General features: G+C 46.0%; 1 protein-coding gene across 5 annotated transcripts in view; it reads left to right on the top strand.

Annotated features, from left to right (window-relative positions):
• Positions 1–23,343, top strand: part of TRPC7 (transient receptor potential cation channel subfamily C member 7) — a 139,146-nt gene extending 115,803 nt beyond the window's left edge. For 2 of the 5 annotated variants that reach the window (XM_078365748.1, XM_078365747.1), the window contains 5 exons: positions 6,056–6,251; positions 11,256–11,477; positions 12,159–12,236; positions 19,562–19,637; positions 22,485–23,343. In XM_078365748.1, the coding sequence (XP_078221874.1) occupies positions 6,056–6,251; positions 11,256–11,477; positions 12,159–12,236; positions 19,562–19,637; positions 22,485–22,654 (742 nt within the window). In that variant the 3' untranslated portion in view covers positions 22,655–23,343. Of the gene's footprint in view, positions 1–6,055; positions 6,252–11,255; positions 11,478–12,155; positions 12,237–19,561; positions 19,638–22,484 lie in introns of all 5 variants that reach the window. The other 3 variants (XM_002744184.6, XM_035285445.3, XM_002744182.7) reach the window with 2 other exon arrangements.
• Positions 23,344–23,397: the final 54 nt, after the last annotated feature.

Here is a 23,397-nt window from a genome sequence, read left to right as displayed (position 1 = left end):
AGATGAAATAAACACAGCTTCTTCCCTCAGAGCTCCCAGGCTGCAAGGGGTACAGTGGAACCCCTCAGTATAAATAAATCTAGGCTGCACAAGCTTTATGCATCCTACTTCTTTGGCATCAGTTCTGTGACCCCAGACTCTTCTGTTTCTAGACTGTCTAAATCAAACTCCTTGGTTAGGACCCAAGGTAGAACTCAGAGGTGATTCAGAGGACAGACCTTTGCAGGGCCAAGGAAGGGATGAGTTCAGACTTTCTCAGGCATTTAACCATCCTCAAACCTGGTCCGACTGCTTTCAGTCTCTGGGTCTGGGCATTAAAAAAACACAGCCACTGAGAAGATCTTTATCCATTCTAAACACCTTACTCCATCAGCCCGGCTTGGATGGCAGGTAAGCATTATTTCCCTTCAGCAGAACTCTAGCAGAGTACCAGCTATTGTCGGCCAAGCTTTGGAAACAGCCTTTTTCGATTAGAAGCTGATCCTCCTGCTTAATTTTAGCCTGCTATGTGCTGATTTGAGTAGGTAACTGAACTGAACTATTCAGTGGTAGGGGTAGAGTCCTGGCAGTGGGGGGAAGGAGATGTGGCCTTCTGAAGAAGCAGCAATTTTGCTGTCGCCCTGAATCCTCTCTGTGTTGATCGGTTTATTCTCTGAGGCTCGTATACAACGGCCTTTTCAGGCAACCTGTTATTAAGTCCTGTTATCCAAGCAAGAGAGACCTGGGGAACTGATTACCTCGTCCCTGCTTTCTGTATGACAAATCAGCCCCAACCTTCCCACACCCCCCGCAGAATTGTGGCCTATTCAGTGTCACTCATGGGCTCTTTTCCTCCTTTACTTCATTAGGAGTGCTTCTTATGCTAGGGTGGCCTATTGACTAACTTCGGTCCCTTCCACTGCAGGCCCAGAGTCAAATATGAAAAGACAGCATGAGCTGGAATAATCAGAAAGTGTATTTGCATAAAATCAAGGGTCTGTGATGATCTTTGCAGATGAGAAGAAAAATGAGGCTTGTTCAGAAAACAAGCAGCTGAATTATTGACTCCATTCAGCCCTGTGTGGAAGCACCTGAGGGGCTGAGGGGCTGTATGTATGCTGGGAAGGGCAGAGGCAATCAGAGCCTCCCTGCTTACAGTCTCATAGCATTCTCTTACCTTACTGGGCGTGCTTTTAAACTGGGACCTCCAAAAGGACGGAAACACATTTGATGTGAGCACCTGTGTATCCTCATCACCTGGTATGGTGCCTGGCACGTGGCTCAATAAATAAATATATGAATCAAAATAATAACTGCTATTTACTGGACTTTATATTTCACATAGGTTGCTCATTGAATCTTCATGGCAACTGAACAACAGAAGCATCATTATGCCAATTTCATAGTTGGGGAAACTCAGACTCAAACAGGCTTTGTCCTATGCCCAAGCTTACACAGCCACTACCAGGTGTGGCTGAGATTTGAACCCAGGCTTGCACCCTGGATCTTCTCACTCCTCCAGCTCTCTCTGTGACATCTCCTGTGATTGACACAGTAGAAGGAATCTGTGGTAAACTCTAGAGCTAGCTAGGGTGGGTGGGAAGAGGATGTAGAGCCAGTAGATACCATTCCTGTAAAGAACCTCAAATCTAGTCTTAAGACCAGCTGGTGGTCAGAATCCCACAGAATCCCAGCACTTCGGGAGAGGGAGGCGGGCGGATCATGAGGTCAAGACATGGAAACCATCCTGGCCAACATGGTGAAACCCCGTCTCTACTTTAAAAATATATGCAAAAATTAGCTGGCCATGGTGACACACCTGTAGCCCCAGCTACTCAGGAGGCTGAGGCAAGAGAATCACTTGAACCCGAGAGGTGGAGGTGGCAGTGAGCCGAGATTGCGCCATGGCACTCCAGCTTGGCAAAAGAGAAAAGAAAAGAAAAAAAAGACCAGCTAGTTCACAGTGGGGCTTTCTGTGAGACTAGTTCACAGTGGGGCTTTCTGTGAGACAAGTAGCTTCATGGCAATAGCAACTAGGCCAGTTCCAAGATATTTTCTTCCTGAAAGCCAGCCCCATTTCTCCCCAGTGACTGGCTTTCTACCCTATGCCCTGGGTTCCAGAGCTCATGAACACTGTGGATGATGATTAATACATAACTCAGAGACCAACATAAACTCATGGGGCATTCGGGCCAGCTCCAATATCTGAGCCATTGGTATAAGTGATATACTACTGATTCATTCCAATGTGAGCCTTCTCTCTGAGAATATATTGCTATGGGTGCCCAAGACCAAGGCAACACAAGTCTTTTCCCACTCAGAGCAGTGAGGTCAAGTTTCATTTATTTCCTGTCATATGTTAAGTTGGAAGATGACTCTAGCATGGCATCTTAAGTTCATTATAGAGCTCTAATCACCATAAAAAGCAACAAGTTTTCACTGAAGTTTTTTTCCTACCAGGATGTCTGTCATTTTCATATTGATTGATCAGCTCTTTGTGTAAGGGAACATCCACTGTTTGTCTTATATTTGCAAATATAAGTTCTTTTCTCAGTCTTTACCTTATGTTTTTACTTACTACATTTTTCATGTGTACAAGTAAAGTTTTGTGTGGTCAAATCTCTCAATCTTTGTAGTTTTTGAAAGTTCTCCCAGCCCAGAATTATATAATATATTATCACCAATACTCTATTCTAGTGTTTTTATCATGTAATTTAAAAAAATATTTAACTCTTCAATTTCATTCAGAAGTTATTTAGTTATACGGTTTGCACTACAGATAAAATGTTGTATTGCTTAGAGTTTAGCCTAGATAAGTAGACAGTACTCAGCATATAAGGTACCCTCTAACAACACCAAAGAAAACAAGCGACAGAATTATTCTGTTCAGTTTGTCCACTTGTCTTCATGACAAGAACACATGGGTACAAATGAAAGACCCAAGAGCCCCAGATGTGAATCTAGCCATGTTAAGTGAGTCAAGCCAATAGCCCCACCTTTCTTTAAAGGAGGATTTTATTATCTCATTCATTTTGCCCCATGAAAAGAGAAAGCAAGGGCCATAGCCATTTTCCCTTAAGAGCTTAAAAGAGATCTTAGAAACTCATAGTTTAGGGCTGTGCATGGTGGCTCATGCCTGTAATCCCAGCATTTTGGGAGGCTGAGGTGGGCAGATCACAAGGTCAGGAGTTCAAGACCAGCCTGACCAACATGGAGAGAGCCCCCATCTCTACCAAAAATACAAAAATTAGCTGGGCAAGGTGGCACATGCCTATAATCCTAGCTACTCTAGAGGCTGAGTCAGGAGAATAGCTTAAACCCAGGAGGTGGAGGTGGCAGTGAGCTGAGATCGTGCCACTGCACTCCAGCCAGGGCGACAAGAGCAAAACTCTGTCTCGGGGGAGAAAAAAAGAAAAGAAAAGAAATGCAGAGTTTGGCTAAGACTTAGTCCTGCCCAGACCGACTCTAGCAGTCCCAGTGAGTTTGGGCCTCTTGTAGAGCCTCCTGGAGAAATGGCCAAATCCAAGTCCAGGAGTTACTCCTTCAACTACAGAATAGAAATAAAATGGATGTGCAGTACTGACGACTGTCTGGAAGACAGACAACAAATTGAACAGATCAGCATTCCAGCCCAGGTTAATTGTCCTGAGCTGCGGGGATCAGGTAAAGGAGGGACTAAGGCAAAGCCTAGAGATTTGTAAACCTTACCTTGCTGGAACACATACTGCTTAATGGGCCAGGCCTGTTTCATCAGATTATTGCCACAGAATATCTAAGAGAAGGCACCCGGGATAAATCAGGGCTCAGTGGCAAAATGTATGGCAAGAAGCAAATGAGAAAAATATGCAAGCTGAATGTAAGCCCATTTTCCCTAATTGAAATTCAGAAGGTTTTCCCTGGATGTGTTCTGTAACTGCTCACTTCATTTGTGTCAGCCAAAGGTTTCTGGGTTGTTCCAAGGTAAGAAAGGGAAGATGAATGTAGGTAAAGCCTCTCTGTATGGCAAGTATGATCCATCCCTGGGGTGGTCCATAGCAAGTGTATAGTCCTAGATCAGCCCTTGTCTTCCCTAGCCTCCCCCTCAGACACTGTGTCCTCCAGTTTTCACCTGGTCCTGCCCGGAAGAGAGCAACTGTCAGAGAGATCAAACTGTCTCCTTCCAGTTTGGAATTTAGGGTTCATCTGGTGGTTTTAGAATCTCTCTGCCACTGTTCCCTTCCACTAGTGTGATAACTGAAAGATTGCTTCATAGTGGGACACAATACCGCAGTGAATCATGACACAGGGTGGATGACATCTTTTTCACACAGAATGCCACATCTCGCATGAGGAAACACTTATCCCCTTTCCCAGAATAGCACCAGGAGCTGGAGCTCTACAATAATGGCTTAATACCCTGTCGTTGCTTCTAAACCCCCAACTAAATTCTTTCTCACCAATGCCAAAATGAATTAAATGTTTCAAACTCACAGTTTAAACAGAAACCAAAAACAAACACTGACAATACAATCCCACTCCAAATATCAGCTTTTCAGACTCGAAGAGTGTGCACAGGGAATGAGCCAAACAGCTGGCTAGACACACACACGCACATGCACACACACACACATCCCCACACAATCACACTTAGGAGAGCTGTAAATTCATGCGAGTCAAGAGTTGGATTTTTAGCCCAAGTGACAAGTACCAGTATTTTTGTACATCTTGTCAAATAAATACCAGTCCTTGAGCAATGCTGATATTTTTAAAGATCTAGCTAATCCTGGCCATTTGTGGGTGAGTGTTGAAAACCTGAAATGTTAAAGAGGAAAAAAAATGTGCTTTCTCATAATGGTACAAAAATTCTGGATGAAAACTAAAAGAACTGCACTTAGCCATTCAGATGTTACCAGATACACTTGCAAGGTCTAAACCTCCCAACCCAAATCCAGTTTTCTTATTGTATTTTAGTCATCAACCTGATACAGGGTCATGGCCATAAAGTATGGACTATGAAATGCACATGAGTCTCCAAAGGGCCAAAGGGCAGGGCCCTAAAAGCCAAATCTCTCCTGAACTGCCCTCAAGGCATGTGCAGCATCTAAGCTAAGTGAGCCGTAAGGTGAGGTTTGGGCAGTCACTTGGTGATTTTGAACCATGTGAACACACCAAAATCCCCACTCTCATTCTCGATAATTCAGCCCCAGTTTAGAAAACTTAATACAAGCGGCTAGCCTCAGCTCTGTAACATGGAGGTCGTATGATAGCCCACCACAGAGCTGGTCATGAGGCTTAAATGAGCTGCTCTGTGTCAAGTGCCCAGAAGCATCAGGCTCCAGGGATGCTGGCCTCCTGTGTAGACACTGCCCACTTCCCAGATATCTGCCATTGCTCCCCTTTACGTGGACTGCGGAGTCTGAGAAGAAATAGTTAGGACTTAATGGAAGGAGAGTGCACTTTCTGGGGCCCATAATGCACAAGAACAAACATTTGCCCAGGTGTTTAATTTTAAATGTTTAAGTTAATTACAGTAAGAGAAAAGTGATACCACAGTTAGGAATCCCAATAAATGGATTGAATGAAAAATAAACTCTGCCATTTTTAATATTCTTTCAAAGTCTTCTTAGAAATCGGAATACTGCATTATCTCAGAATGCAGGCACCACCAACCAGCCCAATCCCACTCCAGGGTAACAACTGGGCACTCCAGGGTAAAGCCTGACCAATGGCAACTTTCATTTTAAAAGTTCAAGCTGGCCAGATACAGTGACTTACATCTCTCATCCTAGCACTTTGAGAGGCTGAGGTGGGAAGATACCTTGAGCCCAGGAGTTCAACACCAGCCTGGGCAACATAATGGGATCCCATCTCTACAAAAAATAAAACAATTAGCCAGGTATGGTGGTGCACAGCTGAAGGCCGAGGCAGAATTGCTTGAGTCCAGAAGGTCAAGCCTGCAGTGGGCCATGATTGAGCCACTACAATTCAGCCTGGGCTACAGAGTGAGATCCTGTCTCAAAATAAATGAATAAATAATACATAAATAAAAGTTCAAGCTGGTGCAAACTGCGTGAAAGAACTGTCTGTTTCTTTGTAGAGTTGAAGAAAGTTTTAAAACTTTATTTTGGTCCATATTCGGCTTATCTGAAGTAATCTCGGTGGTGCTGAAATACGACCACAAATTCATCGAGAACATCGGCTACGTTCTCTACGGCGTTTATAACGTCACCATGGTGGTAGTGCTGCTCAACATGCTTATAGCCATGATCAACAACTCCTATCAGGAAATTGAGGTAAGGCCAGGTGGCTGAAAATGCTCACTCTCCCTCATCTAATTTACATTGCTCTTTTCTACAATGAGGTGAATGACGTTGGAAGCCTATGTGCTGTTAAATGTGTAGCCAGAATGACAAACAACAGAAATTCTTCCTGGATTGCTTCTAGAAATACTTCTGGTCAGTCTGCCCCATGGTGTTGCTGGTACCACCATGAGGCCCAGTGAGAGCAGAAAGAACTGAGGTCATGAGTCTTTTCTCTTTCATACATGTCTTCTCAGGACATTGTGCAGATGACCCACGGCAATCAATCAGAATGACTGTCTTTCAGCCCCAGCACTGTCTTTTGCTTCTCACGTGCTATTTATTAAGTACCTACTGTATGCCAAACCCTCACTAGGCAGTAGTGATGCCAAGATGACTAAGACACAGTTTCTGCCCTAGAGAAACTCATAATCCAGTGAGAAAATCAAACAGGGCAATCAACAAATTCCAGTACCCTGGGGCCGGTGCAGCCAGGTTTCGGGTAGCAGGGGGGTGATGTGGGGACAGAGACATAGACTGACTATGAGGGAAGTTTCCAGAGGTGATGCTGGAAGGCCATTTAAAATGAGAACAATTCTGCCTGACAGATAGAGGAGTTGAGAGAATGTATCGGAGGGCAATTTATCAAAATCTAAAAGGCATGACCCATAAGCTATTGATTGCAGCCTTGTTTAGAACAACAAGAAATTAAATAGGAATCGAATTAAATAGACTATGATGCATCTGAAAAATGGGATGCTGTGCAATTCTGTTTTAAGAAGGATAAAGATGTTCTCTATATGCTGATGGGGAAAGACCTTCCAAGTTACAATGGTAGGAGAAAAACCTCAAGTTGCAGAACAATGTATATAGTGGGCTCTCTCTGAAAGGGAATTCGATTCATTTGTGATTGTATAAGCATATGAAAAGAACAAACCTCTGAAAAGGTCCACAAGAAAGACACCTCAGGGGTGCCTGTGGAGAGGGGGTTAGGGGGCATGGTGGATGGAATTCCTTTCTCTTTATACTTTTTAGCCTTTATAAATCATGTTGTTTTACCTATTATAAGATTAAATAAATAAGCTAAAAATAAAAAGCACTGACCTATTGAATCCACAATTCCAATTCTGGGAATAGATCCATGCATAAATATGATTTTACATAGATGTCCATAAAAGGAAAAACCTGGAAATAGTCCATTGTTATGAAAATGTTCAAATAAACTGTGATATAGTTACACTTTCAAATAAGGTGTAGGATACTGTACATAGACCATGAGGAAGATTGTTTTGTACTGACATGGAAAGAAATCCCTAACACATTATTAAGTGAAAAAATGCAAGTTGTAGAAAAATACATATGGGGGAATCTCATCTATATAACAATACAAAATGCAAACGTATAGAAAGGAACTCCAAGGAGGCTACAGTGCTCTTGACCCACAGGGAGTGAAAGGAAATAGAAGATCATTGAAATGGGACTTTCACATTTCCTGGTGCACCTCTGTCCTTAAATTATAAGAAATAATTGTTTATGTACTTCTTATGTAGAAAAAAGCAAAGATCCCTGTGTATTAGCTTGCCAGGGCTTTCCTAAAAAATACCACAGACTGTGTGGCTTAAACCTCAGAAGCTTCTTCCCTCACAGTTCTAGAGGCCACAAATCCAAGATTACCCAAGAAGCCAATCCAAGCAGGGTTGGCTTCTTCTGAGCCTCTCTGCTTGGCTTGCACATGTCCACCTTCCTGCTGTGTCCTCATACAGCCTTGCCATCAGTCCAACAAGATCGAGGCCCCACCCTCATGACTTCATTTGACCTCAGTCAGCCTTTAAAGGCTCCATCTGAAAATACAGTCACCTTCTACGTTAGTTTTCTATACAGAGTATTCTATACAGTAGAAAGCACATGTGCCAAGGCAGGGAGGCGTGAAGCAGTGTGGTATGCTCAGCACTGCAAGAGCGTAGATTGAGGGAGATAAAAAGGCAAGAGGTGAGAGGAAGAGGTGAACTTGGCTGTGAAGGCTCAGCTGCTGCCCTCCAGGAAAATACAGCACATCGTGGATGGACAAACAGCACATATATTTTTAAAGCATTTCACATACTTCATCACCAGTGGGGATAATGAGCTGTTATCCACTAGTCCTTCCTGACCTTCTGGGCCTTAGTTTCCCCATGTGTAAGAGAAAACCACATGGTGCCTAGAAAAGCTGTAGGTCTCTGCACCGCTCCCCCTGGCAGCCTGCTGTATCCTAACAGGCATGTAATGCTTTGGTTGAAATGCCAGTAACATGGGAAGCCTGGCAGTTGGCTGTGAGGGATAACCACTAGCTGAGGGCAGGAGCAGGGAAGCCCACAGCATATGATTTCAAGTAATCCCACCACGGAAAGGGGCCGCGACATGTACAGAATGTATTACAGCCCCACACCTCCCCTCTGGGCTCTGGACTTCTGGGGCAGGTGCGGGCACATGTTCCCACCTGTCTCACTGGACCATGGTCGGTACCACTGGAAAATGCCAGGCATTCATATCACACGTAGTTTTGATGATGCAAATATTTGTAAACCTGTCCATGAGAACACTGATTTATTGGATTAGTAGATCTTGAGCCCTTGCTATCCAAATTCACAACTCACCTGTGCCTGCCTCTCCCCATTTACCCCTCCCCACCCCACCCCCCACCCTCTGCCTCTGCAGGCAGCACTGGCTTCTCCAGCAGACAGCTCTGCCCTGTGCCACTTTGCTCATCCCGCCTCCCCAGCAGCCACCACTGCATGGCAGCCTGCCCGCCTGTGTCTTCACCCCTCCCTTGCTACCTAATCCTTCCTGTCAGCATTTAAATAAGTCTCTTGATTCTAAAAAAAAAAGTAACTATAAAAAATCCTCCATCTTACTTTCCAGCTCCCAACCTCTTTCTCCCCTGCTCCTTACTGCCAGCATCCTCAAGTTATTTACTCTTCCCACTGCCTCTTCCACAAGTTAACTCTTACAAATTCTTTACCCCCCATCCCACCCACTCTTGACCTTGTTGAGAACTGCTCACTCCTCAGATCTGAGACCAAACACCAGCCAGCCTTCCCTGACCCCCATACTGGGTCAGTGGCCTCAGCACCGAGACCCTCCTCCAGCTCTGGATACAACAACAGGTAAAAGACTAATTGACTAGCTGTTGAACATACATCACCGGCCAGATTGTGTGTTCCAATGAGTCATGCATCATCATGCCCAGGGTTTCCCTAGCACATGTCAGGTTCATAATAGGTGCTCCATCAATGTTTGCTAGGTGGCTGAAGGTTGACTGCTAGGCCGATGCTAGGCTATGGAGGTGAAAATAACATTTACTGAGGGCTTACTAAGTGTCTGGCACTGTTCAGTGTCATCTATGCATTAACTCCTTTAATTCTCACAGTCTGTTTAATAGGTATTATTACACTCATGTTACAGATGAGGAAACTGAGGCCCAGAGTGGTCAGTCACCTGCCATGGTTGCATAGCTAGTACAGAGAAGAGCCAGGGTTTAAACCTATGCAGACTGCAGAACTAGTGCACTTTGCACTATCCACACTTCCTTTCAGGTGTCTATGTTACAACTCTCTTGTACAGCAAGACCAGGAATGAGCCCTGCCCTCATAAAGCTTCCAACCTAAAAGATCCTTATAGGATGTCCCCAAGTAGACCAAGCCCAGTGTTGATCCTCAACAAAAGCAAAGTGGTCAAGCCTGCTGATTCTAACCCTGTACTCTTGTGGTACATCCCAGCAGCCTCTCCTGGGCCCTTGCTGGGTTCATAGCTCCTCAGAGTGTAGCCACTGCCTGTGGAAAGAGGAACCCACCGCTCAGGGAGCACACATGCACTACCGACCTCAAGGCTATGTGAGGGAAGCAGTTTTATCTCCACAAGCTCAAGAACCTCACCTAAAGTTACACAGCTAATAAGGGGTTTTGAGTCCAGGTCCATCTGATTACAAACCCCATTCCCCTTTCCTGGTCTCCAACTGTCCTCCTAGGACAGAGGTCCAAGGAACCTGTCTAGATAAAATATACCTGCTACGCTCAGGGGCCCACTCAGCATTCTGGCATAGATTCAAGGTCAGAAGGAATAGAACCTGGATTTAAGTCTAACCCCACTACCCCCGAAGAGAACACAGCCATATTACCTCCTATAATCTACACTCAGGCTTTGCTCCCCTTGAATTACATATGCTGGATCTATAAACATCCTCCCTGGCAGCATTCTGAGCAATAAGAAATACACTGTCTAATAAGTTCACTGTTGTTCAATGTGGTAGCCATTAACCGCATATGCCAATCAAGCACTTAAAATGTGGCTGGTCCAAACAGATGTGCTGTAAGGATAAAATTCACCCTGGAGTTTGAATACTTAGCATGGAAACAGTACAGTGAGCTAGCTTAATATTGTTTTATAATGTTTACATGTTGAAATGACATTTTTGATCTGCTGCATTAAATATATTACTGAAATTTATTTCATTTGTTCAATTTTACTTTTCAGAATGGGGCTAGTAGAAAATTGAAACTTATCTATGTGGCTTATCTTTTTGGCTCACAATATATTTCTAGTGAGCAGCACTTCTTTAGAGATTAACAAATACAATAGTGCTGTGGTGGCTGGTGCGTCAGCTAGCAGAGCTATAAAAATTAATGAACAAGATTAAGTGGCAGTGAGAAAAGTTCTTTGGTTAGCTGCAAGTGGAGAATATCGGTAAAAATACCCAGTGGAGGACAGGGGCAGTTAGGATGAACTGATGGAGGCTTTTCAGCCATGAGTCCGAAGGAGCTAGGCGGAAAGAGTGACCATCATGCATGGTTGTAGCGAGAGTAAACTCCCTTCCCTGTGCCGTCTGGAGAAGAGCTGCACTGAGTTCTGCTTAGAAGTCTGCTCTCCGAATGCGTAGGCTGTGTCTCCGCTCCTCAGGATGGAAGGGCTCCGTTGTTAAATCGTGGCCTTCGAGAGTGTGTTGTTGTTTCCCTTGTCCCACAGGAGGATGCAGATGTGGAATGGAAATTTGCCCGAGCAAAACTCTGGCTGTCTTACTTTGATGAGGGAAGAACTCTACCTGCTCCTTTTAATCTAGTGCCAAGTCCTAAATCATTTTACTATCTCATAATGAGAATCAAGATGTGCCTCATAAAACTCTGCAAATCTAAGGCCAAAAACTGTGAAAATGACCTTGAAATGGGCATGCTGAATTCCAAATTCAAGGTAGGTAGCATGTGGTTTATGGGGCTGGAGAAGGCAGCAGGAGGCGGCAGGGGAGTTGAGTGTGTTCGAGTCAGATGGCTGCCCTCACCCCATGCAAGGGGGCCGGGGGTTGGGAGGGCCGGTACTCTGTAGAGTCTGCCCAGGCACATCTGAAAGCCCAAATGCCAGCAGAGGCTACTGTGATACCTCCCTTTCTCCTTGCAACCCCTTGGAGAGGTGCCCTGCTGGAAACTTAGCAAGCTGCCTGGCTGAGCCATGACCCCAGTGAAGGGAACTTCTTAGTGGACTTGGAACAGCTTTTCTCAGAAAGCATCTGAAAAATGATCTCTGAGAAGAAAGTTCCCTTCCCGTTGTCTGCCTCTCCTGGGGATTCTCAATGTTTATTAGCATGTTAAAACCTCTAGGGAGCCCTGAAGGAAAGACATCCATCTAACCTTAACTCAGTGCTTTCCAACCAAGTTGACTAAACAACATTCTGTAACCCTTATTAACATCCTGCAGAGCTAAAGGTCCTAGGAACAATCTTTCTAGGAAGCCAAGCAGCAGCAGGGAAATCAGCTTTCAGAAGCTGCCTTACTGAGACAGCCCTGTATGTGGATACTGTTCAAGGCCTAAGAGATATGTAGAAATGTATGTTTGTGTGTGTGTGTGTGTGTGTGTGTGTTCTTTCTCCCCCAGAAGACTCGCTACCAGGCTGGCATGAGAAATTCTGAAAACCTGACGGCAAATAACACTTTCAGCAAGCCCACCAGATACCAGGTAACCACCCCTTTCCCAAGCATCCAAGCATGGGCAGAAGTGGACTCCACTAAGACACAGACTTAGTCCCATGGCTGTGTCATCCCTTGAGGACACAGCTTCATTTCTTCCTTTGTTGCACAAATATTTATTGAGTGCTTACTATATGTCAGGCACTGTGCTGCTTCCTGGGGATACAAATACAGATGTGGTTTCTACCTCAGTGGCACCTCCAGTCTAGTGACAGTGAACAAGTAAACACATAGATAAATGTATGTCCTCAAACTGATAACAGTGACAAAAAGAAAACAGGATTCAAAAACGGAGACAAATAGGGAGCTCCTGCTAAGATACGGTTTTCAGAGAGGACATCTTCAAGGAGATAACAGTCAGCCAAGACTACTCGGATACAGGAGGCAGCCATATGTACCCTTCCAGGCAGAGGAAGAGAAGGGTGGCAGGTCCAGGCCCTGTGGAAGCAGAGTGGAGGAAGGTGAGGTCAGAGGGCCAGACCACCGTCAGGATGTGGGTTTCTCCAAGAAGACTGGGGGAGAGGGTAACTTTGCAGAGGAGGGGAGATGATGAAATTGTATTCGTGCTTTAAGAAAACCACCTAACTTCTATGAGAGGAGACAGGTGGGGAACAAGAGTAAAAGCAGGGAGACCAGTGAGGAGGATGTTCAAGTTCAAGGAAGGCATGGCTACTTGGATTGAGGTGTGAGTAGGGTGACGAAGAAAAAGACAGATTCAATGCACTTTCTGGATGTATAGCCGCTGGGCACCCATGGGGAGGGCTAGCTGCACCCAGCATGGCCCCAGGCATCTGTCTGAAGCAGTCAAGTAGATATAGGTGTCTTCAGACTTGGACTGCAAGCCTGCCAAATCTATTGTCATAAAAATTAGAAAAAGATCCTTTGCGCTTGCTATCCTTGCATTGCTTTTGGAAATGAATGCCAGATTTCTGTACCGGTTTGAATCAGCCCACGTGCCAGTGATAAACGATAGCTACAGATGATCAGTCATAAAAGTGCAGTTCCTTTCCTGTCTTCTACTTCTTGATGATCAGCAGTTTCACTCAAGCTGATCATTTCTTACCAGAATTTTAAGTTGTCCTGAGCATTCCTCTGGGTGGGGGTGATGTGCCCCTGGTGCCACCTTCCCACAGGGAGCAATTACAGACTTAGATCTTTCAGATACAGGTCTCTAATTGTATCTCTCCAACCGTATTTCAGAAGCCAGCTCTGCAGTTAGGAGGATTTAATTGCACAATTAAAAAATGGCTCATCCCTCAAAGAGCTTATAGTTCTGTCAGATGATAGGCGAAAAATTGGCAATGGGCAAATCTTGTGTTTAATCGTGCACAAAATTGGGACTGACTAGTTTGATCTGCTTTGAGCTACTTTACAGACCAAATCCTTTGGTCAATGGAAGGATTTCTATTTCTCAGCTTTTCAAAAAGTGTAGATTATCTGTGGCACAGAAAAGATAGATACCCAATGGGTTAGGGCCAAATCTCTCCTAGGTTTTGAGCTGAATCAGATCTTGAGATAAAGGACGATCAGTTCGTGTGAATGTCCCATCCCAGAATGAATCCTTTCTGAAGGACATCATTTCCAAAAGCAGGCTCACAGCAGTCCCATCTCTATCTTCCATCCTCGCTGGTTGAGTCCCTGCTGCCTTGAATCTCCCCAGGAACTTCCTGCTGTGATTACAGAGATTGGTCGCCTACAGCTTCAGGCGACTAATGACCTTGGAAAGCTTTGCTCATCTTGTAATTTGTGACTCCACAGAGAAAGCCTGAGGCTATTATACAAATAGTTGTCACAGAAAAGAAGAAACAAAAACTGAGCCAGTAGGCATCAGAGGAAAGGGGCTGAGGGGAAGCAGTCTTTCTTTGCACATCGGCTCCTGGCTCTATCCTGCTAGGCTGCGTGGTATCGTCCTGAGTCATCGTCTGCTCACAATAGAAGTAAACCCTGAGAAGTCACTAAAAGACAGCTGGATGGAGGCTGGACACTAGCTCAGGTGTCATCTCCCATATTCCTTGGAGATGGGCACTGTCTTCAACCCCATTTCATAGATGAGGAAACTGAGATGGAGTGGCCAAGGCCACACAAGTGACTGAACTGAGATCTCTGACTCGGGAGGCCCCCCAGTCTCACCACATCATACTGCCTGGACACCTGCATGTTATGTATCTTCATAGTGTTCCACCAGCACCTTCCTCAGAGCCTGTCTTGCCTGTGTTTGACAGTCACCAGGAAGAGACCTAACTGAGCCTTCCAAGCCCACAGGGAGGGCTTGGAAGGAGGCAAGGAGCAGGAAAAGGCACTGGGGTACTTTTGCTATCACCAGCAGCAAGGACAATTTGAGTGGGGTTCAGACTGTGGCTCCTCTCTTTTCTTGGGCCCACCAGTGACCTTCCAAGCTGCTTTCCGCCTGCAGCGGCTTCCGAAGTGCAGAGAACATGAGCAGCCCAAATCACCCCCTCCTTCTTAGAATCCAGGCCCTAGGCAGAGCTGCTCTCACTGAGCACATGTTCCGTCAGCCTCTCACATGTTGTGATTCTGAGAAATCACTTAGTGTTCCCAAGAAGATAAAAGCAGCATTGTTCACACACATTTAGTTATTAAACGTGCAGCTTTTTTGTCTCTTCGTTAGACTTCTCGACTGTTAGCGTTTCAGGTGTTTACTCAGCTGTTTGTCAATCCTTCTGCTTTTGTGAGGTCTTTGTCGCAAGGGAAGAGAGCTCCTTCAGACTTCAGAGGCTTTCTGTGTTTTTCTTTCCTTAGGCTCCAGGGTGTCTGAATTATTTTTCACAAAACTATTTTTTGTAATGTGTTTTCCAGTCTGGGCTCTGCAGACCTGAGACCAAACAATGAAACAAAACCATGATACTGGTGAGATGACCAAAGTATGCCTCCTCTCCAAGCTCCCTGTGATCTGTTCCAAGGTCCAGCTTGTCAGTTTGCTGGGGTAGGAAGTATACACATCCATATACTCATCTGACAGGCACATTTCTTCATGGTCAAAGCAAACAAGCCATATCCCGAATAAACCATAGAATCCAGGCACATCCATCATTCAAATACTCTCCAATCTTAATGCTGCAATCTGCTCCCCAAAACCCAGTGGGGAGTTGTCTTTTCCATCTTCTAAATGGGCTTTACTAAAGACATCAAAGCAAAGAGGATGGACAACTTGCCAGTGCCGATTTCTTCTATTCTTGTGTCTGATGAACCTGTTTAACGTGTGACTTGTCCCGTGATCCATTTTGTTCCCTCTTCCAAATGCTCGTCAATTTCTGTTTTCCTAGGTGACCATATTGCTTCCCTCTGGATCCTACCTCATTGGCCATCGTCAGCGTATCGTATGTGTTCTCTTCTTTGTCTGTGTCCTCAGCTGCCCTGGCTGCGCAAGGAGAGTTGTCTCCCATAGAAAGACGTCCTATGTTCCCCTTTACCACCAGCAGCCAGAGGCCATCTGGCCCCTCACAGTCTGGGCTATGGGAAGCGTGTGCCTTCCTCTCCGGATGTAGGGCTCTGCGTGACAACTACTCTTATCCATTGTGCATCTATCTTCATCCACTTGAGTATTCTTTGCCTGAGTGGGTGCACTAAATATACTCATCTCCAGTACTTGCTAATGCATGGGGGCAGGGCAGGGAGAGTTGCCACTATCAGGGACATAGTAACTTGGAGAAAGCGTATTATTTCCATGAAGAGAAAGAACTCTATGGAAGATAGCAGAGGTATCTCAAACTCATCACAATACACACACACACACACACACACACACACACACACACACATTTCCCCCATATAGTGAAAGAAGAAAGATTTTCTATGTCCATCTTTTCTATTAGGTTGGGGCAATTGTAATTGCAATTTTGCCATTTTAATGAAATAGAATAGAAATAGATATTCTCTGTGCTATCCACGCCAACTAGAACTTTTGGCCATTTCTCCAACCATTTCAGACTTTCTGGTGGCAGAACTGACTTGCAGATACCAAGTTGTCTAGCATGCACCTACAGAAGGGAAGTTAGGTCCCTATGAGGACATGAAGTTTTTTTGGTTTTTGAAACAGAGTCTCACTCTGTCACCCAGACTGCAGTGCAGTGGCATGATCTCAACTCACTGCAAATTCTGCCTCCCAGGTTCAAGCAATTCTCCTGCCTCAGCCTCCCAAGTAGCTGGGACTATAGGCATGCATCACCACACCCAGCTAATTTTTGTATTTTTAGTAGAGATGGGGTTTCGCCATGTTACCCAGGCTGGTTTCCAACTTCTGGCCTCAAGTGATCCACCTGTCTCAGCCTTCAAATCCCAAAGTGATTACCGGCATGAGCCACTGTGTCCAGCAGGACATGAAGTCTTTAAGAACTGGCAGATGGTCACACTGCTCTCCCTGAAGGTCCCTGTCACTCTTGTAAGTGCCCTGGAGGTGAGGAGGAAGGCCAAACAGTCCCTGCACATCTGCAGTGCTCATCTGATTCTGCTTCCACAGGAAGACTTTATAATCCTAATGCATGCTGAGGGCTTCAAAGTAAACCTTTGCTTTTCTACCCTCTGAGCCCTAGGTCTACAGAAACTGTGGCTCAGGTTGAGCATGCCAATGCTTAAGAGTGGGCCATGAGCATTCATGCCAGTGCCAAAGCAGAGACCCCCTTCTTCAAGGGATGACTATTGTACAATGTCACCCAGCCTCTGAAATCTAGCGAGGCTTCTCCCTGCATAAAAAGACTCAGTACCCAGACATGGTCCAAACTCTCTTTGACTAATGGGAGCCAGTTTCCCACATCTCATTCCCTAAACCATCTTCAGCCTTTACTATGATGCTCAGATGAAGCCCCAGCTTTGGTTTCCAGCTATGTGATGTTGGAGAAGTCACATCAGTCTCTGACCCTCAGCATCCTCATCTGTAAATGGAGATGACAACTCTCATCTCACTGAGTTTCTTGGAGGAGTCAGTCAGATCCCTTTTGTGAGAGGCTGGCATTATCTTGGTCTATGGAAGCACTCAGTGCATTTGCTTCTTTGCTTCTTCTTCATCCTTTCGCCCTTCCTCCCGAGGGGTTCCTCTGCACTGAACAAGGCTGTGAGCAGGATCTCACCTATCCCAGCCAATTGGAGTCAGAGGGGCACATTTTCTATTACTAGTAAATCTATGCTGTGGAACGCTCTTAAATACACAGAGTGCACACCAAACCGGAAGGGCTGTAATTCCGGCTACACCTACGAAGGGATTTTCCTCAGCGCCACTTGACTGCCAATCTCTGGCTTATCGTTTTACATGAGAAACAGTAAAGTTCTTTAATTGATGGATTCAGAAACTGAAGAGCCCTTAATTCCTGAGGCTTGCCTTGGAAAGTTAACCAACTTAACTAGGTCTTTTTAACTTGCAGTGGAAGAACACTTCTGAATTTCTTATTCAGTCAGAATGACAGATACCTAGGTGTCTTGTTTTGTTATGTTATTTCTTATTTTTCCTGAGAACTAGTTTAGGACAAAGTTTTTGTCTTGTTTTGTTTTTCCAACTCAAAGTGAAAACGGCATTACTGAGTCTCATGGAAAGAGATATATATATATAAAATACAGATATCTAGATACAGATAGATTTTTTTTGTGAGATAGTTTCTTGCTGTGTCGCCCAGGCTGGAGAGAAGTGGCATAATTTCAGCTAACTGTCACCTCCACCTCCCGGGTTCAAGTAATTCTCCTGCCTCAGCCTCCCAAGTAGCTGTGTTTACAGGCACACACCACCACCACACCTGGCTGACTTTTGTATTTTCGTAGAGATGGGGTTTCGCCATGTTGTCCAGGCTCGTCTTGAACTCCTGACCTCATGTGATCCACCCACCTCAGCCTTCCGAAGTGTTGGCATTACAGACATGAGCCACTGCACCTGGCTCAAAAAGGATATATTTTTATAACGTAGATAACTTGCTTTATTGACTAGACTATGTCCATGAGAAACTCAGCACTGTGCGTTTAACCGCTAGTAGGATAAGACCCAGGCTTCTCTGACAAGGAGCAGCAGGGAGGCAACTTGCCAATTAAGTGTTCAGCCTGAAATCAGATCACGACTCAAACCACAGATCACGACTCAAACCCAAGGGCTGAGAAGGGGCAGCACTAGCCTGAATGAGCTAAACCTAGTGTTATCCCAGAGAGCCTTTCTGGGTTCAGGTGAAGTCTGGAAATCACAGGCCAGGAAGCATCTCTGTAGCAAGCTGTTCACGGTTAAAGAGATGGCAAGAACCATAAATTGGTGATAATGAGTAAATCCTCCAGCTCTTTGCATCCAGTTCATTTACTTATTTGCAAGATGCTTTTTTCCTCAGCCTATATAGCAAAGCCAGGAACAGAATCAGGTCCCTACAGGTCTCTTCAAACTAGACAATGCTGCCTCTGTCCTCTTGGTCCACAGGAGTGAGCAGGTGAGAAGGCCACAGGAAGAGGGGACCAAGGAGCTGGGAAATCCCTTCCTCTCTTCCACACTGCTCATCTCTTGGAAGATTCACAAGTCTTGGCTACCCGAGTATTTTTAAAGCCTGTGATTTCACAGGAACCCTGGACCGACTAGCTGGCAAAATCCAAAGTTCACCTCCTGCAGTCGTTCCTACACTTGGCTCTATTCTTGGTGTCTCTTAAGTGTTTATTCATGCCTCGCCTGCTTAACAAATTCAGTATCTGCATAATAAACGGGACTTGAGGGCCAAATCCTTCTCCAGTGTGACTCCGTCAGCACAGTGTCAGGCCTGTGGGAAGTGGCATCTCTGTAAAACCCCAGAGGCTCAGCTGTTTCTGCTTCTGCTTCTGGTAGGAATTTTCCAAGGTACGGTGGACTTGTCCTCCAAGCCTGGTCCTGACTTCTGTACCCGGCAGATCTCCCCTCATGAAGGAAACACTGCTCACTGTGACCTCCGAGGGAGGCAGCTCTACCCAAACTCCGTCCTTGAAACAGAACTGAGGTCCAGGAAGATGATGTGACTAAGCAGGGCAGAGCCAGTCCAGAGACATGGATCCAGGATCCCCGCCACGCCCCACCCCGCCCCTCTTTCTCTTTCTCTCTTTCTCTCTCTGCTTGGCTCAGCTTTTGAGAAGTATCCTGTTAGGACATCCCGGGGTCAGGTGGGCACTGCATCCTGCAGGGAAGGCTACACAGAGACTGGCCAGGTCCCCACACTGTGCAGGGCACCCCGCCAGAGTGAGGCGCCAGGCATGGCAGTGTTGCCGCGGCTGCTGGAGCACTTCAAGGGAGAGAGGGGTCCTGCTACATGGTGCAGGCTGCCTCCACACTACGCCAGGCCTGTCTGATCCCTTCCCTGCTTGGCATTTCAGAAAATCATGAAACGGCTCATAAAAAGATACGTCCTGAAAGCCCAGGTGGACAGAGAAAATGATGAAGTCAATGAAGGTGAGTGACTGGATTTCTACCCACGTGGTAACCTGAAACAACACAGGTTCTGCGGGTCAGAAGTTGGACTCGGGTCTCACAGGGCTGAGGCCACGGTGTTGTCTGGGCACTGGGCTCCTTTCCAGAGGCTCCAGGGAGGCTCAGTCTCCTTGCTCATCCAGTTTTTGGCAGAGTGCATTTGCAAGGGGCTGCAGACCCGTCCCGTTTCCTTGCTGGCCCCAGCTGGGCTGCCCTGAGCTCCAGCACTTGGTCTGTGCATACGGCCCCTCACCTCAGAGCTAGCAGCAGGCATCAGATACCCTCACGCTGCCACCTGTCCTGCCTCATCTTCTATCGTCCCATCTCTGATGCACTCCTCTGCCTTCCTCCTCCACTTTTAAGGACTCATGTGATTGAATTGGTTCCACTGGGACTATCCAGAATAATCTCCCTCTGTTAAAGGCAGCTGATCAGCAATCTGAATTCTATTTGCTACCTCAGTTCCCCTTTGTGGGGGACCATGACTATACTCACAGGCAGAACGCCAGAGATCAGAAGGGAAACATCTTGGGGATGAGGACATTCTTCATCCTCCCACAGCAATGGCGGCCTTGAGCCAACCTCATGCCTCAAGTGCAGGATGGTTCAGAATTCCGATGCTGTACTTCATTCCATGGTGCGTGTACAGTGAGCAGGCCCCCACTGCCTTCAGGGTCTGCCGCCGCTTGCTTCTCACTGCCCCTGTCCTGCCTCAGTTCGAGGTTCTCAGCATCTAACTGCCAGCAGTAGGTTTCTCAAAGTGTTCCCCTCCTCAGAACTAGCTGTTAAAACCAGAGATCCCAGACCCCACCCAGACCTAATGAATCAGCAGCTCAGAAGTGGGGCCTGGGGATCTGCTTTTGGAAAACTGCACCAAGGGTCTCTGATGCACACTCAGGTTTACCAACTATATTATTTTCACTGTTTGGGTTATAAGCAGTTACTCTGAAATGAAAAGCAAATTACTTTATACCAGGTTACTAATGAGACACCTGTGATAAATATTTGCTACCTAGAAATAGCCTCATCCATGAATAAAGTTTCTGTTCTCCTTGTTTGGGCCAAGGGCAGTACAGGAAAAGCCTGGTCATTGGGTGATCCTCCACTTCATCCTGGGGTACCCAGCATGCAGCTCGAAGCTCAGTGACTGAACTGCCCTGGGATGACATGGTTTAGAGGCTGACAGCAGCCCACCTACTTACTTGTAGGTCTCAAACACACAATGGCCATGTATCATGCCAGCCAGCCCCTGTCCTACACACTCAAGCAGTATGTAACTGATTAATGTGAACATCATTCATCATAGAAGTTGGGGGTACCCAGGTGTCATGCCACTTAAATTACACCATGAAACAGGGGCTCAGTGAAGCACCTGATAAAAATGGGGGGAACTATTTACTTTTAGAGAGAAATATTGCAACGTAAATCACAGGTACATTGTTCCTAGACTCTTGCTGGAGTATGGAGACGACTCTGCTCTCTAAACAAATGTAGTCATTTATTCAGATTCATACTAAAGTAACTGCTGTCCAGCTATAACGTCAAACTGGAAACTAAGGAAGAGGCAATTTGGCGCAAGGAAGTAACTGCCAGACTTAGTCAAAAGCCTCCAGTTCAACTGGGCGCAATGGCTCACACCTGAAATCCCAGCATTTTGGGAGGCTGAGGCAGGCGGATCACCCGAGGTCAGGAGTGCAAAACCAGCCTAGCCAACATAGAGAAACCCCATCTTTTCTAAAAATACAAAAATTAGCCAGGCACAGTGATGGGCACCTATAATCCCAGCTACTTGGGAGGCTAAGGCAGGAGAATGGCTTGAACCTGGGAGGCGGAGGCTGCAGTGAGCCAAGATTGGGCCATGCCCTCCAGCCTGGGTGACAGAGCGAGACTCTGTCTCAAAAAAAAAAAAAAAAAAAAAAAAAAAAAAAAAAAAAAAAAAAAATAGGGGGTGTAGCCATTTGTCAAATAGATCAGACTGTACCTTTAAGATCTCTGCCTTTTACGTATGTAGAGCACACCTGAAAAATAGATAAGTAATGTTTCCACAGGCAGTGGACTCCCACATGAGCCAAGTGCAGTATCTACAGTATTAGGAAGGATCCTTTTGAAACCAGTTTGTGGTTAACAAGAAGATTCCCACGGCCTAGACTTCTAACCACAAGGTTCGCTGTGGAAATAAAAGTGAAAGTCCCTGCCTGCTAGGCGGTACCTCATTATGGAAAGAGGAGGCCGCAGGCACTGTTGCAGCTCCTGTCAGTGAGGTGGTGCTGCTGCTTGCGTGGGCTGAGTGGACCCTGCTCAGGTGGCCCACTCACTCCCAGGAGGCTGGTCAGCTCCATGGCTACCATAGCTGTATCTGCTGTGCCCAGCCATTCTCTCCAGGCTCCTGGGAGTTTCTCTTCTCTACAAATAACAAGGACAGAACAAAACATAGCATCATCAAAATTGGTGCCCCAGTTAATGGGGTTGTTGCTCAGAGTCTTGAAATCTGCCTTTAATGACTCCAAAACAAACTTCCTAATAAGCATTTTATGAAACAGGTGCTAGACACAATTCACAGCCCTGATCTTGACTCCTCTTTCAAACTCTTAAGGGAAAGGTTTTCCTGGAATGGGAGAAGAAGTGCTTTCTATGGATGGATGTGTCCTTCAGTGGTGGGGGAGCTGGGTGGTTCTCAGTTCAAGCAGAGCTCCCCTTGCCTCACCTTTATCCCTGGTGGGCTGGCCCAGGACCTGACATTCCACCGGAAGGATTCACATGCCCACATGCACATGAGACAAGCCCTCAGCTTCCACGTGCTGGGACTCAGCAAAATCTCTGTCCTTGCAGGTGAGCTGAAGGAAATCAAGCAAGACATCTCTAGCCTGCGCTATGAGCTTCTTGAGGAAAAGTCTCAAGCTACTGGTGAGCTGGCAGACCTGATCCAACAGCTCAGCGAGAAGTTTGGAAAGAACTTAAACAAAGACCACCTGAGGGTGAACAAGGGCAAAGACATTTAGCAGCCCATATCGGCATCTGTGACTTCTACCAGCATTCCAAGGCCAGGTTGGATACCCTGGCCCCCACCCCTGGTGGGGAGGGGTCCCTAGCTCACTCCTCTAGGACATAAAGGGGATCTCCTGGCTCAGTCTCTTGCAGTATGACTGACATCTCCAGCCCACTGGCCTGCCTAGACCCAGAACTGCTGTGAATCTAGGCGGTTGGGTAAGAAAAGCTACCATGGGAGGAGGGGAGGAAGAGCCCCCCCCCTAACGCATGTGAGACCTTTGGTCCAGCCACAGTGAAACCTGTCCCTGTGGCCAGAGCAGGAAAAGGCCATCTTGGGTGCACACCTGTGCCCTCCCACTGCAAATGGGACTGCAGCTCTGGCTGTGTCCTGGAAAGACAAACACCTCATCCCACCAACCCCTTCTCACTCCCTCCCTGCCACCCCCCAACACATCCAAACAGAACCAGGAGGTGACCTGTGATCTATTCTTAAGTGCCAGATGAGAACACAGATAGCCTAATAGCAAAATAGTTCTATTTGTTTATATAAAAAAAAGTTTAAAAATCAAAAACTGTACTGTAGGTAGCACTGTTTAGAAAACAACAAAATCCAAATGATGTATTTTTACCTTTATTAAGATTATCTTGTATTTACTATTTTTACCTAAAATGGAAAGAAATAAAATTACCTCATAATAACTTCTGTGGATACGCTGCCGGGGCTGTCGCCGGCCCTGTCTGGGGGAAACCTTAG

This window comes from Callithrix jacchus, chromosome 2, assembly GCF_049354715.1.
Source record: "Callithrix jacchus isolate 240 chromosome 2, calJac240_pri, whole genome shotgun sequence".
NCBI classification, from domain to species: domain Eukaryota; kingdom Metazoa; phylum Chordata; class Mammalia; order Primates; family Cebidae; genus Callithrix; species Callithrix jacchus.
The sequence above is the reverse complement of the archived record's forward strand: the minus strand, read 5'-3'. Positions and strand labels throughout refer to the sequence as shown.